This window comes from Elephantulus edwardii, unplaced genomic scaffold (assembly GCF_000299155.1).
Source record: "Elephantulus edwardii isolate Elephantulus edwardi_28Jun2011 unplaced genomic scaffold, EleEdw1.0 scaffold00003, whole genome shotgun sequence".
In the NCBI taxonomy this organism is placed as follows: Eukaryota; Metazoa; Chordata; class Mammalia; order Macroscelidea; family Macroscelididae; genus Elephantulus; species Elephantulus edwardii.
Window position 1 is genome coordinate 26,172,397 of NW_006399753.1, and position 14,345 is coordinate 26,186,741.

The 14,345-nt window shown below is 35.3% G+C and overlaps 1 protein-coding gene across 1 annotated transcript in view; it reads left to right on the forward strand.

Annotated features, from left to right (window-relative positions):
- The first annotated feature begins 1,976 nt into the window (after positions 1-1,976).
- SCN7A (sodium channel, voltage-gated, type VII, alpha subunit) overlaps positions 1,977-14,345 on the forward strand; it is a 71,510-nt gene continuing 59,141 nt past the window's right edge. The window contains exons 1-5 of the mRNA XM_006879481.1: positions 1,977-2,201; positions 6,184-6,302; positions 6,861-6,950; positions 9,802-9,930; positions 11,803-11,894. Of these exons, the coding sequence (XP_006879543.1) occupies positions 1,977-2,201; positions 6,184-6,302; positions 6,861-6,950; positions 9,802-9,930; positions 11,803-11,894 (655 nt within the window). The remainder of the gene's footprint in view (positions 2,202-6,183; positions 6,303-6,860; positions 6,951-9,801; positions 9,931-11,802; positions 11,895-14,345) is intronic.

Here is a 14,345-nt window from a genome sequence, read left to right on the forward strand (position 1 = left end):
TAAGAGGTGAATTGCATTGGGAAAGTCAGCTGTCAGGGACTTCCCCAGAGTACTGAAGAGCAACAACATCAGGCTGAAAACTAAGGTGTGCCTGATCCGGGCTATAGTCTTCACAATTGCATGCTATGCATTGGAGAGCTGAACAGTGACTAGGGATGATAGAAAGTGTATGGATGCCTTTGAACTGTGGTGCTGGAAAAGAGTGTTGAATATACCATGGATGTCTAGGAGAACAAACAGGTTTGTTATGGAGAGGGGAAAACCAGGCTGCTCCTTGGAGTCAAGGATTCTGAAGCTTCGTCTGACATACTTTGGGCATGTTGCAAGGAGGGACTGATCCTTGGAGAGGGACATCATGTTTTGGAGAGTGGAGGGACGGCACAGGAGAGGAAGACCCTCGATGACATGGATCGATTCAGGGAGTGGGGTGGTGGGGGTAAGTGTGTCAGAGACAGTGAGTTTGGCACAGGATAGAGCAGGGTTTAGGGCTCTTGTACATAGGGTCACTATGAGTTACAAGTGACTCTACAGCACGTAACAACAACAACAACAACACTTCAGAGCAGAAAGCAGATAAAGAGCCTGTAGCCCAGTCTCTTGGTGCCTCTAGAGCCACACCAGCAACAAGAGGTTTCCTTATTTGCTGTTAACGCACAGATTTAATCACAGTTGTGGTACCAAGAATGAGGTTTATTAGGGAAAGAAGTTGGAGAGTGAGTGACACAAAAAATGTAACCCAATGCAAATCCAAGTTTTACTCCATAAGTCCCAAGGCACAATTCCTCAAGTAATCCAGACTCCTGTTTCAGTTTAGCAGTCAGATTTTCCCTTCATCATCTGGCATGAACATCAAAAACCTTTAAATGTGGCCTTTATCTTAGAGCTCTTCTGGTTACACCTTACCACGGTTTTTCCACAGTAATGCTACAATCTCTCCATCACCATCACCAAGGTCTCACCCTTACCTGGGTCTTACTCCAGTCTTCTTCAAGTCTTGTCATAGTGTGTGGGAGGCACTCTCTTATCTTACTACCAGAGCTGTTGATGATTTGCAAGACCATGTGTCTGCAGTTAAGGTAGCGAGAGCCCAGAAGGCGCTAAGGTAATGGCTAAAAAGCCAACTTTAGGCTAACACCACAGCCCAACCTCTGGCTTTTCTAGCCATTGATTCTTTTTATATATAGGATCAACCTTTCCTTTACCATTGTCTATGCTTAGGGAACTATATAACTTTGACATTTTATACATTATGTCTAATCCTCCTATTTTAGACAGCCAAATTTTAATTTGCCTTGTCTTTTCAAAACAGTACTCTGAGGAAACAAGCATGTTTTTTTCTACAAAGAATTTTCCATTACAGTTGAATCAACATCTATAAACAGTCCAGAGCAAACCATCAGGTAACAGTAATCAACACTAGGTCACAGAAAGAAACATCTCTTCATTTAGTTAGGTTTTAGTCAACATACCTACAACTCAAGAGTCCACACTTCCTTCTGTATTTTATACTAGCTGGTCCCCTTATTCAACCTTATTCCCACAAAGGTCAAGTCAACGCATAAGGATTTCCCAGGACTCCCTGCTCCCAAAACTGGTCATCCTATTCCATTCATCATGCTAGGTGGACTGTGTTATAGGAACAAGTCTACTGGTTTTGAGCAGAAAATTATCTCTAGTAACCATATACTTTACTTTTTAGCATGAAAAAATTGAAAGACCTATTTTAGTAAAAGATAAAGCAGACAATGTTTATTTATAGAAATGTAATGAATTAGTCATGAAATTAAGTCTCAGATAAGTACAATAAAAGCTACTTATGACAACTTCAATTTCTACAAAATTCAGGAAGATATTCTTTGAATGTTTATATTCAGCTTATTGGTCTCTTTTCTTCATATCATAATCTTCTGTAAGTATATACATCAAATTTACATAAAGCTAAAGCAAATTCATGTATTATAGGTGCAAAATTGGAAATGTTGGCCTCACCAGAACCTAAGGACCTTGTCCCTTTTACCAAAGAGTCTCTTGAATTTATGAAGCAACGGATTGCTAAAAAATGCAATGAAGAACAGGAAGATGACTTACAGCCAAATGTTAGCTTGGAAGTTGGCAAAGAGCTTCCATTTGCTTATGGAAACCTTTCTCCAGGAATGGTTTCAGTGCCCTTGGAAGATGTGGATCCATACTACAATAAAAACGTGAGAATTATTGTATTTATTGTGACATTATTATTATTATTATTATTACTATTGTTTTACATTCCAGACAGGTAAAAAAATGTACAAGTAGTCTCCAAGGTATGAAAGAGAACAGTTTCCCGGTTGCTTAGAATTAGTCATAGTTTCAAACCAGCTCTACCTGGTATAGTAATGGCCATAGAAGCATCACCTGCACAGATTCAAATTTTTAGTTATGGTGAAGCATTAAGATAGGTGGAATAGAAAAATGAATTGAAGTCTTGGTAGGAACTTAATGTCACTCTTATGAAGAAGAGCAGACATGTTTACACAGCAACTAAATGTCTCATCGTCTGATTTAGAGCACAGTCCCATGTGGTGCTGCCCATCAAAGAGGACAGCACTGCTCAAATATGATGGACTCCTACTCAAAAATAGTAGCTAGCTGCACCACATAGAATGTGCATCACTGCTACAGTCCTACCAGTACTACAATTTTTAAGATTCATTTTAATGAACATTTACAGATATTTTGGATTTCCATTCATTCACTGTTGCACTTTTCTCCCCAACCCCCCACTCACCCCCACCCCCAAGTTCGCTCTTGTCTTTGAAAAGTAAAAGAAAAATTCCTTCATTGGTATTCAATCCCCCCGCACCACCCTCCACCCCGAGTATACTCCATTCTGTAACCTTCATTCCAGACTCTTATGATAACCATAATATCCTATAATATATTGCTTTTAAACTATTCTCTCCCTCATCTGTTTGAATGCAGTATGCATAATTTATCTGGTTTTTCCTCATTTTAAAGTCCCACCAATATCACACATCAAACTCCTGAAAGGCCGCCTCTGAGTCTAACATCCCAGTTATGACCCATTATTTTTTTCAGTTCTGGGTACCTGCCAAACTGACAACTTATAAAACTTTTTAAAGACTGTTCATGTCTTGCTTCATTGTCCAACACAAATTGACTTAAAAAGCGAGTAGGAGTTGTCTATAAATAGAATGTAAACTGGAGACTATATGCCTGTACTTATTGGTAGAATGAAACAAAGAGGATAAGCAGTGTTTATAGATAAGTAAATTAGAAAAGAAAGTATCATATAGTTCATTTTTAAGACTGCTGGTGGCCTAGTGGTAAGAAGCTGCACCACAATCCCAAAGACATGCAATTAGAATTTACCAGCTGCTCTACAGAAGAATGGCCAATCTCTCCTGTGTGATTTACTGCCTCTGAAAACCCCCTGAACCATCAGCTTTGGGTCAGTTCCAACCTGATGATACACACAATAACAACAATAATACATATTTGAAATTTTTATTAAAATTTATTTTTTCCTGGTTTCTTTTCAATTATTTTTTATTATAGTATACTGTTATGCAAGTGATTTTTTTTTAATTTTACTATTTTATTTGTGAAAAAACTACAGCAGAATTCATAAATAGACATTTCTATTTAAAGCAGAAAAATGATAAAGTGGCTTCTAATAATATAGTCGTGCACATGCCAGTAACAGGAATATATTAACATCTTTTATTTGCTAGACAAAGAGCAGTGTCCAAAATAAATTTCCCCAAAACATTAAAGACCTGTGAATTTCTGACCAGTTCACAAAACCACCAATTGACACTTTAGCATGAAACTCCCCCCAAAAAAACAAAACAAAAAACCCCAAACCCCAAAGAAAAAAAAAACAAACAGAATTTACAGATTCCATTTCCAGAATGCATGCCTGATGGACGTCATTAATCTCAGAAATTAAAAATCTGAAGTTCCTACACCACCTCAAAAGACTAAATAGCAGCTAACAGACTAGCCAGTAACACTGGATGACTTGGACAGCTTCTACCACTAGTTGCAGTTTCCACCAAAATGGCAGTTTCATTCCACTAGTTCTAGAGCACTCCTCCTCTTCGCCACCCCTTCCCTATTTTATCTTGGAGGCAAAACTGAAAAACCAAGACATTGGCAATGAAGTTTAGTTAGCAGCCTATGAGTAGCTGGTTTATCAGCTTTTTCCACTAATCTGGGGATTCAATCACTTTACATGAAACTAATTTTGAAAAAGAACACAGTGTTTTTGAACAAAGTGCTTGATATTCAACACTTACTGGTTCGAAAAGCAGTGCAATCCACATGAGTTTGGTGGCATTTAATTTTTTTTTTAAAAAGTTAATTAAAAACAGTAATTCTTTATACTTCTGGAAAATAAATATGGCTGACTAATTACCCTCCCTGAGACCCTTAATAAAAGGAATATTAAAATGTTAGAAGGAATGTCTTTGCAATTTCCCACTAATATTAAAACATGGACTTAAAATTCATAGTCAAATCATAAAGATAACTTGACTAAACTCTCTTTAAGTCTTTTTTCTGCCCCCACCCCCAACTGTCTTGCAAAAAACTAAGACCACTAATGAATCTCTTTCCTCCCCATTTTTAATTTCTGTTTTGTTTGGGATTTGGGCAGGAAGTTTCAGTTTGACTTTTAATGTTCATACCCACAGAATTCAAAGTTCTTCAGAGTATTTTTCAAGCATGGGACCTTGATGTTAATTTCCTTTACTTGACATCCTTTAGGAGGGCAGCAGGTTTGTAGTAAAGCACCAGATTCTGGTGTTAAAAAACACCTGGCTTGAATAAGATTAGAAGTAACTTCTGTCTGTGGAGGCAACAATTTAAAAAAATAAAAATTAACAGCTTGACTTGAGTAGCCAACAGGAAAGGTTCCTGTCACATTTACATTAAAACTATTCTGTAGCCACTGATGTACCATGACTTAAATTCTGTTCTCAAAATGTACAGATTACAAAGCAGTGCCATTTGTTGCTGGGGTCCTATTCTCAAACGCATGGACAATGTTCCCCTTCTTAAAATAATGCTTGTCTCTGGGATGCAAGCTATACTTTTTAAATACATTTTAAAAGTATTTATTAATTAACCAAAGGATATCAGATGCTTTCTATAAGCAAGTGATTTTATATCATCATGATGATGAATTGCTTAAAGTTGACAATTATTATGTATCCCCAAAATGCCTAAAATATCCTCAGTCATTTAAAGTGTTAAATTTAAGAAGTTGTTCAATATTTTAAAAAGTAAAATCAACATAAATATTAGTTATGACTTTTATTTCTTTTCGCCCTATTTTATTTCTGGAATAAGAAGACAACTACTATCAAACATGTAAACAATATGAGAACACAAAAATCCTACATATAGGAACAGTTAGGTTTAGAAAAGGCAGAAATCAATATGAATTATCAAAGCCAAAAGAGTCTTAATTAAGAAAGTGAAATTTGAGTCATGACTTGAAAAACTTTAAGACAATGTGAATACATCTTATGAACAGTCAAAAGAAGAGCTTGGTTCTGAATGGAGATTAGACAAGGAGGTGGTATAACTGGAATTCTGTTAGTTAAGTTGCAAATTTTGGGAGATAAAATGACCTAAGAAGATATCAACAAGTATTTACTTAATATGATAGTCAAAGGAGTAAAGGAGTGACACATCTTTACAGCTATAATATCAAACAAGTAGACATTTTATTCTAAATATTGTTACTAATCATGAGTGTAATATTGCAATGCATTGATTATTCCATATTTTTTAACCTCAAACATTGCTTCAAAATAAAATTTACTGTTTTTTATTTATTATTTTAGAGACATACTACCTCTAGTACTCATCACTGAGTCTCTGTAAACCAGCAAGATATAATTTTCTTGCATAGTTAGCGTGTGGAGTGGCCTAGATCTTGGTGTGTAGTAGCTGTCTTGGATAATACATTAGCATAAGAAAAAACAGCAGGGAAGTCTAATTGTGAATTTAAATGGTTTGTGTAAATCTTTCCTATTTGATTTAGTATAAAATTTAAATGTATAATAAAATAAAGTTGATAGGGTCTGAGACGGCAATAGTCATTGATAATGCATTGTATAATTGATTATGGTTCTGCATTCTAATTCCATGTGGTATTCTTTTTCCCCTCTACAGACATTCATGATAATAAATAAAAGGAGAACAATCTTCAGGTTCAATGCCACCTCTACCTGGTGTACTTTGTCACCTTTCAGTCCCACTAGAAGAATAATGATTAAGGTTTTGGTACATCCATATCCTTTTCAATTGACTTATTGATTGTATTTTATACTTTGCCAGTACCACTTGCAGATATTTATTTATTATTCAAATACTTCTGTAGTTATTATATGCTTTGAAAAAGTCACTTTGATATATGAGTTATGACCATTCTAAGGAACCTTGGAGGAGCCCTGGTTAAACTGTTGGCTATTTTTAAAAAGTCAATACTCTGAACCCACCAGCCACTCTACAGGAAAAAGATGTGGCCATTTACTTTTATGAAGATTTATATTCTTTAAAACTCTATAAAGCCGTTCTATTTTGTCCTATAAGTATATTAAAATTGGAATCAACTGTAATAGGTTTGGTTTGGTAATAGTTCATACTTAAAATATATCTTCTAGTACACAGAGTATTAATATTAAAAACATTAATTCCATTGTTTTTCAATAAAGAATATATATTTTCATAAAAGTAAATAATTTATCTTATCTATGTATAAATATAAACAGACTATATAAATATGTTTTATAACTATATAAATATGTTTTTATAACATTATTATCTGTTATTCCTTGACTATAACCTACCTTTTTCCGATTGCTAATTTTAATTAGTGTCCTGACTGACTGCGTATTTATGACTATGACTAATTTTGCGTATTGGAGAGCAATATTAGAGTAAGTTCTATCATTTTATTATATATCTCATTTGTTACATGTATTTTTTTGTATTGCATTAAATTGTATATATATTTTATTAAATGATATGCATATTATTAAAATTATTATATGTATATTTTATCTGTAACAAAAATCTAATAATCATACTTTGTATTATCACTGATATATAATTTATATATCAATACAAGAATGAATGAATAAATTTTTTCAAGTATGTGTGTGTATACATATGCAAATATATTTTAAACATTGAACTTCTAATTAGAAGGTCAATACTTCAGATTTTCCAGTTGCTCTACAAAAAGATAAGACGCTATGCTTACATCAATAGGTAGAGCTTTAGAAATACTGTTAGAGAATTCTACTCTCTCCTATATGAGGTCACTTTGAATCATAATTGACTTGATGGCAGTGGAATTTCTGTATATCTGAAAACTGATTAATTTTATATGTGTATGTCTGTGTGTATATAAATAGTAATTCTTAGTGACATAAATAACTAACAGTTTAATTAATAACCAAAAGTTTGGTCGGAGCTCTCCTTGGCAGCACTGTTAGCACTGGACGTGGGATGTTGCTCTGCTGACTCAGGGGCTGCATCTTTGACTGTCCACATTCACCAATGGCTTTTGAGAGAAAGATGAGCAATCTCCTCCTATTTGATCTATAACTTTAGAGAGCCAATGAAAGGTCCGCTATGAGTCAGTTCAGACATAATAGCAATGACTTGTGTGTTTGGGGGGTTTTGTTTTGTTTTGTTTTTCTAATGAAAGATGTTTCAGTAAAAAAGGTCTGATGCCCTGCTTAAAGAAGGTTATAGCCTTGAAAAATCCTACGGAGAGAACAATTTGTCTCCTACATACATGCAGTCTCCATGAATTGGCATCAGTTCAGACACACACACACACACACGGAATTTTGGCAATGTTGTTGTTAAATGCTTAATTGCTAACCTAAAGGTTCATTATTTGAACACACCAGATACTCCATGGGACAGAGATATGGAACTCTGCTTTTATAAAGATTAAAAAAGGGGGGAAATTGCTGGTGACAGTGGAACCTGATTTAAAGCTACCCTCCATTGAGTTTTCAAAGTACAAATCTTTTATTGGAGATCACCCATATTTCACACACACAGTGCTTGATACATTTAAAGTGTCTACCTGCTACAATCCTACACTTTGCTTTGAACTCAAAAGATCCCTTTTAATTCATTAAGAAAGTTTTTAAGAGTAATTTGTTTTTTATTTTTGAGTAATTTGTTTTATGTTAGAGCACAATGTAGAAGGCCATTATATTTTCTAGATAAGAAGACCTTTCTCAAGTTTTACCCCAAACAACCTTAATTGCATTCTTAAAGTGAGATGATGTTAATGAGTAAAACGGGAACTTGTAAGAATACTAACTTGTTGCTTTTGTTGTTAAATGGGATGACTTGGTTTGCACAGCAGCTTCGTGACATAATAGAACTTCCTCATAGGGTTTTTCTAGCTTGTAATTTGCATCAGAGAAGATCTCCATGTCTTTCTCCTATTAAGCTACTGAGTACGTTTGAACCACTAACCTTTTGTTTAGCAGCCTTGTGTTTAACTATTGGGATATCAAAGATCCTTAAAAATATTGCTAAATGCATTTGTAAGTGATTCGTAAAATTCGGTTAATACATGCTTTGCAGCACATATACTAACACTGGAATGATACAGAGAAGAGTAGCATGGCCCTGCTTAAGGATGGCATGCAAATTCGTGAAGCGTTCCATATTTTTCAACAAGACCTTAGGGAGGGCCTTTGTATTTAAAAATCAATTCTTATTATATTTTAGAGGAACATTCTTCTAAGTGGTACAGCACTCTTCTATCAATATGCTCTACTGAGGTTACCCAGAGTTGCTGTGATGCTGAATCTTGTGCCGTTGAGGTGTCAAATGCTATAACAGTTACCCATGGTGGGCAGTGTTTGGTGGAGCTCCCAATTTAGACAGGTTTGGAAACAGGAGTGGCATCCCCTTCCTACACAGCATGCGTCTGGAAACTCTGTGAACCTGGATAAATGGCGAAGGCTGTGGAAGGGCTTCAGGCCTTTTGTTTATGGGGTCACTATGCTTGGTTGAAATCAGCAACAACAACAACAATATGATTTCTAGAGGAGGTGAATTCAGTATTGATATTTTAATTATTTAAATAAATGGGTATGTGAGTAAGACTCTCACCTCTAAGTGAAGTCTGATGGCGCAGTATGTTAAGGGCTGAACAGCTAACCGAGAGTTCATCTGTTCGCATCCCCAGCCACTTGTGAGAGATTGATGAAGTGGTATGTCCTATAAAGATTTACCACCTTGGAAACCCAGTGGGGTAGTTCTACACTGTCCTATATAGTGTTGCTATAAGTTTAAATTGACTCAATGGCACTGGGTTTGTGTTTTAGGCTGACCATTTCTCAGCTAGGACTAGTAAAATTTAATGATTAATATCATAGACCTGACTGACCCCCACTAGAAGCCAAATCTAAAACTTTATCTTAAAACTCAAGGACGCTTTGTGTTTTTGGTTGTCTCAGATTGATGATTATTGGTTGCTTTTGGCCTGCCAGTAGGGTTGTCAGGTGGCATAGTCTGTAGAGAGGTGGTGTCTCTGGGACGGTTCAGTCCATCAGGGGCCCTGTGGGAGACAGATGGGCAGTCTCCTTCCTGCCATTTACAAGCCCAGTGGAGAGTTTCAAATCAGTTATAATAAGTAGGACGTGACCTGCTAAACACGCTTGCCACTTTTCTAACAGCTGATTCTCAAATGCCAATTAGTTCCCAGTGAATTGCTCTCCCCTTTAACATGTATATAAAACATTTCCACAGGGATACTTTGCTTGGAATTTACACAATGGAAATACTTGTAAAACTCATTGCAAGAGGCATTTGGGCTGGACCTTTTTCTTTTGTTGGTGATCCATGGAACGGGCTTGACTTCAGCGTCACTTTGTTCGAGTGAGTAAGTTACAAACATCCTTAACATGTTTCTAAGTGACTGCTTTTCATTAAGAAATGCTGAAGCCTACAAAGTTTACTGACTCAGGAAATTTTATGACTAAAAGATATTTTGTAAATCAAAATCACAGAGAGATGTTTTTGGAAGCTGCAAGTGAGCAAATCCTCAACTGTACAGTGAAAATGAAAATTATGGAGTATTATTTCCATTTTCTAGTGGAGCCAAGAAAGAGCAAATTGTACATTTTACTTTAAGAATCTCCTGAATATTAAGGATAGGCTTATGGAATATTTAAGTCTCAGTCCCAAATCAAAATTTCACTTAACTACATTACTCCAGTTTTGTAAATATTTTAAATAACAGAGTAAGAGTATTTTAAATGTACATATATTGTAATGTCTGTGACACTGATGAGTCAAATGCAAGAATGGTTACCCATGGTGGACAGTGTTTGGTGAAGCTTCCTGATTAAAACAAGCTTGGAAGAAGGAGTGGCATCCACTTCCACAATAGCTTGCCTCTGGAAACCCTTTGTACCTGGAGAAAGGACAAAAGTTATATAGGAGGTGTCCAGGACTTTTGTTCATAAAGTCTCTGTGAGTCACCTGTGACTCGATAGCACTTAACAACAACAACGACAATATATTGTAATGCAGCACTTTATTATAATGCTTTTTGTATCAACATTTTTAATGTCTCTAGCCAATATTTTGGAGCTAAAATATTTTTTTAAAAAAATAATCCCCGGCATCAAATCCTATAATGCATATATATTTTAAATAATGTCTACTTTCATGTTTTTTGTTAAACTTTTTTTAAGAAATAACTTTGGGAAAGATTTTAAGAAAGATGTCAGATTACTAGCAATTAGAAAAATAATACTAATGCTATTTTATCCTGAGTATGACTCAGAGAAGCTCTGGTGTAGCCCATTAGGAGTGTTGTTGCTGACCTAAAGGTAATGGGTTTGAATCCACCAGTAACTCTGAGAGGGAAAGATGGACAATCTCTTCCTGTGTGGTGTACACCCTCCAAAAACCCCTGGGGAGTCACTTTCACTTCCACTTTGATGGCAATGAGAGAGAGAGAGATGGCTTCTATTAGTATCACTACTACTGTGGTTGTGGTTAGCTAACTTAGAGAACACTTACTGTATATTGAATGTTCTTGCAAACACATTATGTACATAAATTAATTTAATCTTGATAATAAAAGCTTCTGAACCAAGAAGTATTCATCCTTTTGCAGATAAGAAAACAAAGACAAGGAAGATTAAGTCATTTTCTCATGTCACAGAGCTAGTACATGGTAGAGTCCAGAAATCAATCTTCAACATACTTCTCCTCTTATAATTATTGCCTTTACCTTCATCATTTATCATTATCATTATCAAATGTTTAAATATTAAATATGTAAAATAAATATCACACCTTTACTAGTTTTGTTAATTTTGAAGATTGATGTATTTTCAGTGACTATAATAACACTCCTAGGAATACAATATGTTGTTGTTGTGTATCATCAAGTCAGAGGTGACCAATAGCTGACTCTCCAGTGGCTTTTCAGATACAGTAAATTATACAAGTGAGTGAATATATTATGCAGCATTTAGTAAGAAATTATGAATATTCATGATGTCAAACTTCAGATTCCCTTTGATTTAAAGATTTGTATGATCTTTACATATCTTGATAAAATATTTTATTTTCTAATCAATAATAAAACTAGAATTATATGTAAAATTGAGTATTGAAAGCAAGGATATGATTGGATTAAGAGTTTCAAAACTCAATTCCAAAGTGTATAGAAAGTTGAAGAGAAGAATTATAGATTCAATATGAATTTTTAGTAACTATAATTTAATTTCACAGGTTTGTAGCAAGATATTCACTTCCAGGATCTGCTTCAATACTTAATATTGTAAGAACTTTGAGGGTTTTGAAAATTATACCTTTAAATCATGGTAAGACATAACACTAAGCTTCTTGTCTTCTTTGGTTTGTGTATTTTCAAGTATACATGTATACTGCTGTTTGGTTGCTAAAGAATGCATAAAATAGAACATTGCTTCAGTTTTCAAATCATGGTATTATTTAATAATTAAATTAAATGTGGGGAAAGGTAGGGAGAAAATCACAATCAACTGTCACTAAGAAAGGTTCTAAACTTAGGTTATCAACATAGATCACAATATGATATCAGTGTATCAATAAAAGCACATTATTAATTTTGACTACTTCATATCTTAAATAAGAGCTTTTAAAATTGTTCTTGGACTTCTGAGTCAGACAGAAATCTGGAAAAATGCCTAGCCTAGCTAATTTTCCTCATCGTATCCAGAAGCAATTTAAAATGAACAAAGAAATATAAAAAATAAACATTCACAGTAAGATGAACCCCTCTTTGCTCTGAGTACTTGTTAAAGTGCACTCTCATGCCATAAAATCACAGAAGTCCAACTAAGTAAAGGAGAACTGCAACTTCTGCAATGGGAGACGCTGATGAATAATTCACAGACAGGTTGCTTTCCCAAAGATACTCGAAAGCCGCCCACCAATAACTCCACTGAGAAGTTTTTGTTGTTACTGCTGCTGTTTTGGTTTAGACTGATAGGAATTAGAAGTGTTACAAAATAGTAGGGACATCAAGGAACTAAACATAAGTATAATAACACCAAAAACAAAGTCTACTTCAACTGCCATGAGAAAGCCTAATGTATTTGTTTTGTGTACTTGCAGTGCAAAATGACTAAAACAAATGAACAGTAGAGATTTTTACAATATACTATATATAACACATTAAGTACATCAAATTATATCTTTTGAATGGGTGAGTTTAAGCTGTTTAATCACAGTGGTCATTGGCATGACAACTCCTCTAAATCCAGGAAAGAAACTAAACAGAGAGAATTATTTTGTTAGGAATTTTTTTACCCCAAGGAACTCTGGTGACATAGTTCATAAAGCATGTTGCTTATATATTGCAAGCCTATAAAGGTCATGCATCCCTGATGGTTTGAATCTATCAATGGTTTCTCTGGAGAAAGATGGCCAGTTTCCTTTCATTAAGATTTATAGCCATGGAGGGTCACTATGACTTAACAGTAGAATTGCTTTTCTATTAAAAATATAAAAATTTGCTCTCAAGTCAATTTCGACTCATGACAGCTCTATATGTGTCAGAATGTTTTCATGGCTGTGACTTTTCAGAAGCAGATTTCGAGGTCAGTTCAAACCATGAAACTTTCAGTTAAAAAAAGGAACACATAACAGTGTGTGCCTATATGAAGTCTAGCTTAGTTACCATTTAGTCACATTCAATTCATGCTGTCCCCGTGTGTCCAAGGCAGAACTGGCAACAGGGTTTTCTTGGTTATAATCTTTATGTAAACAATTCACTGGATCTTGCTTAGAGAGAGCCACTCTTTCTCATTGTCTTCAAATTGGTGCCAACACATGAATGACCCTGAATTTTCAAAGCTATACATCTCACTGGAGAAGCGTACTCTTCTTTCTCCTTTGTCTATTGGTTGAGTTGAACCACCAGAGAGGTGCCACCTTCAGGTTAGAACAGCTCTCTAGGGAGTATGTCACTAGAGCTCCCTACAGAAACTCTGTGTGTAAGTTCGAGTCAATAATCTTTTAGTTAGCAGCTAATTGCAAATTCACTGGATCAACCAGTCTCCTGTAGCTCCCTCAAATAATTAGAACATAAAACATCACTTTGTATGTTTACCTTACTAACTGAAAAAAGGAGTTTTAACAGCTGTAAGGTGAATCAAAACCAATAAAACAAAGAATACTCTACATGGAGTTTACAGCAGGGACACCTGTGTATCATCTTAAAGGAGTGACATATTTTACATTTTTTTTTAGAAGATAAAATTTTTTATTTTAATTTAGGTTGTTTATTTTTCATTTCAATGAACATCTACAGAGATTTGGGGATTCCATTCATTCATTGTTGCACCCTTCTCCCTGCACAAACCCCTCCCCCTCCCCCCCATTTGCTCCTCTCCTTGAAAAGCAAAAGAAAAACTCCCTCATTGGTACACAATACCCCCCGCACCTCCCCAAACCCCACCCCCTACCCCCAAATATAATCCACTCTGCAACCCTCATTGCATACTCCTACGATAAAAATAATGCCCTAAAATATAATACTTTTAGACTATTCTCTCCCCCATAGACTTCAATGCCATAAACACATTTCATCCAGTTTTTCTCAGTCTTACACCCACCCCAATGCCAGCCTCATTCTACAACAGTGGCACCATATAGCATTTGTCCCTTTGTGATTGAGATACCTCACTCAGCATAATGTCCTCCAGGGTCACCCATTTTGAATAATATTGCATGAGTTCCTTGTTTTTCAATGCAGCATAGTATTCCATTGTGCGAATATACCACAGCTT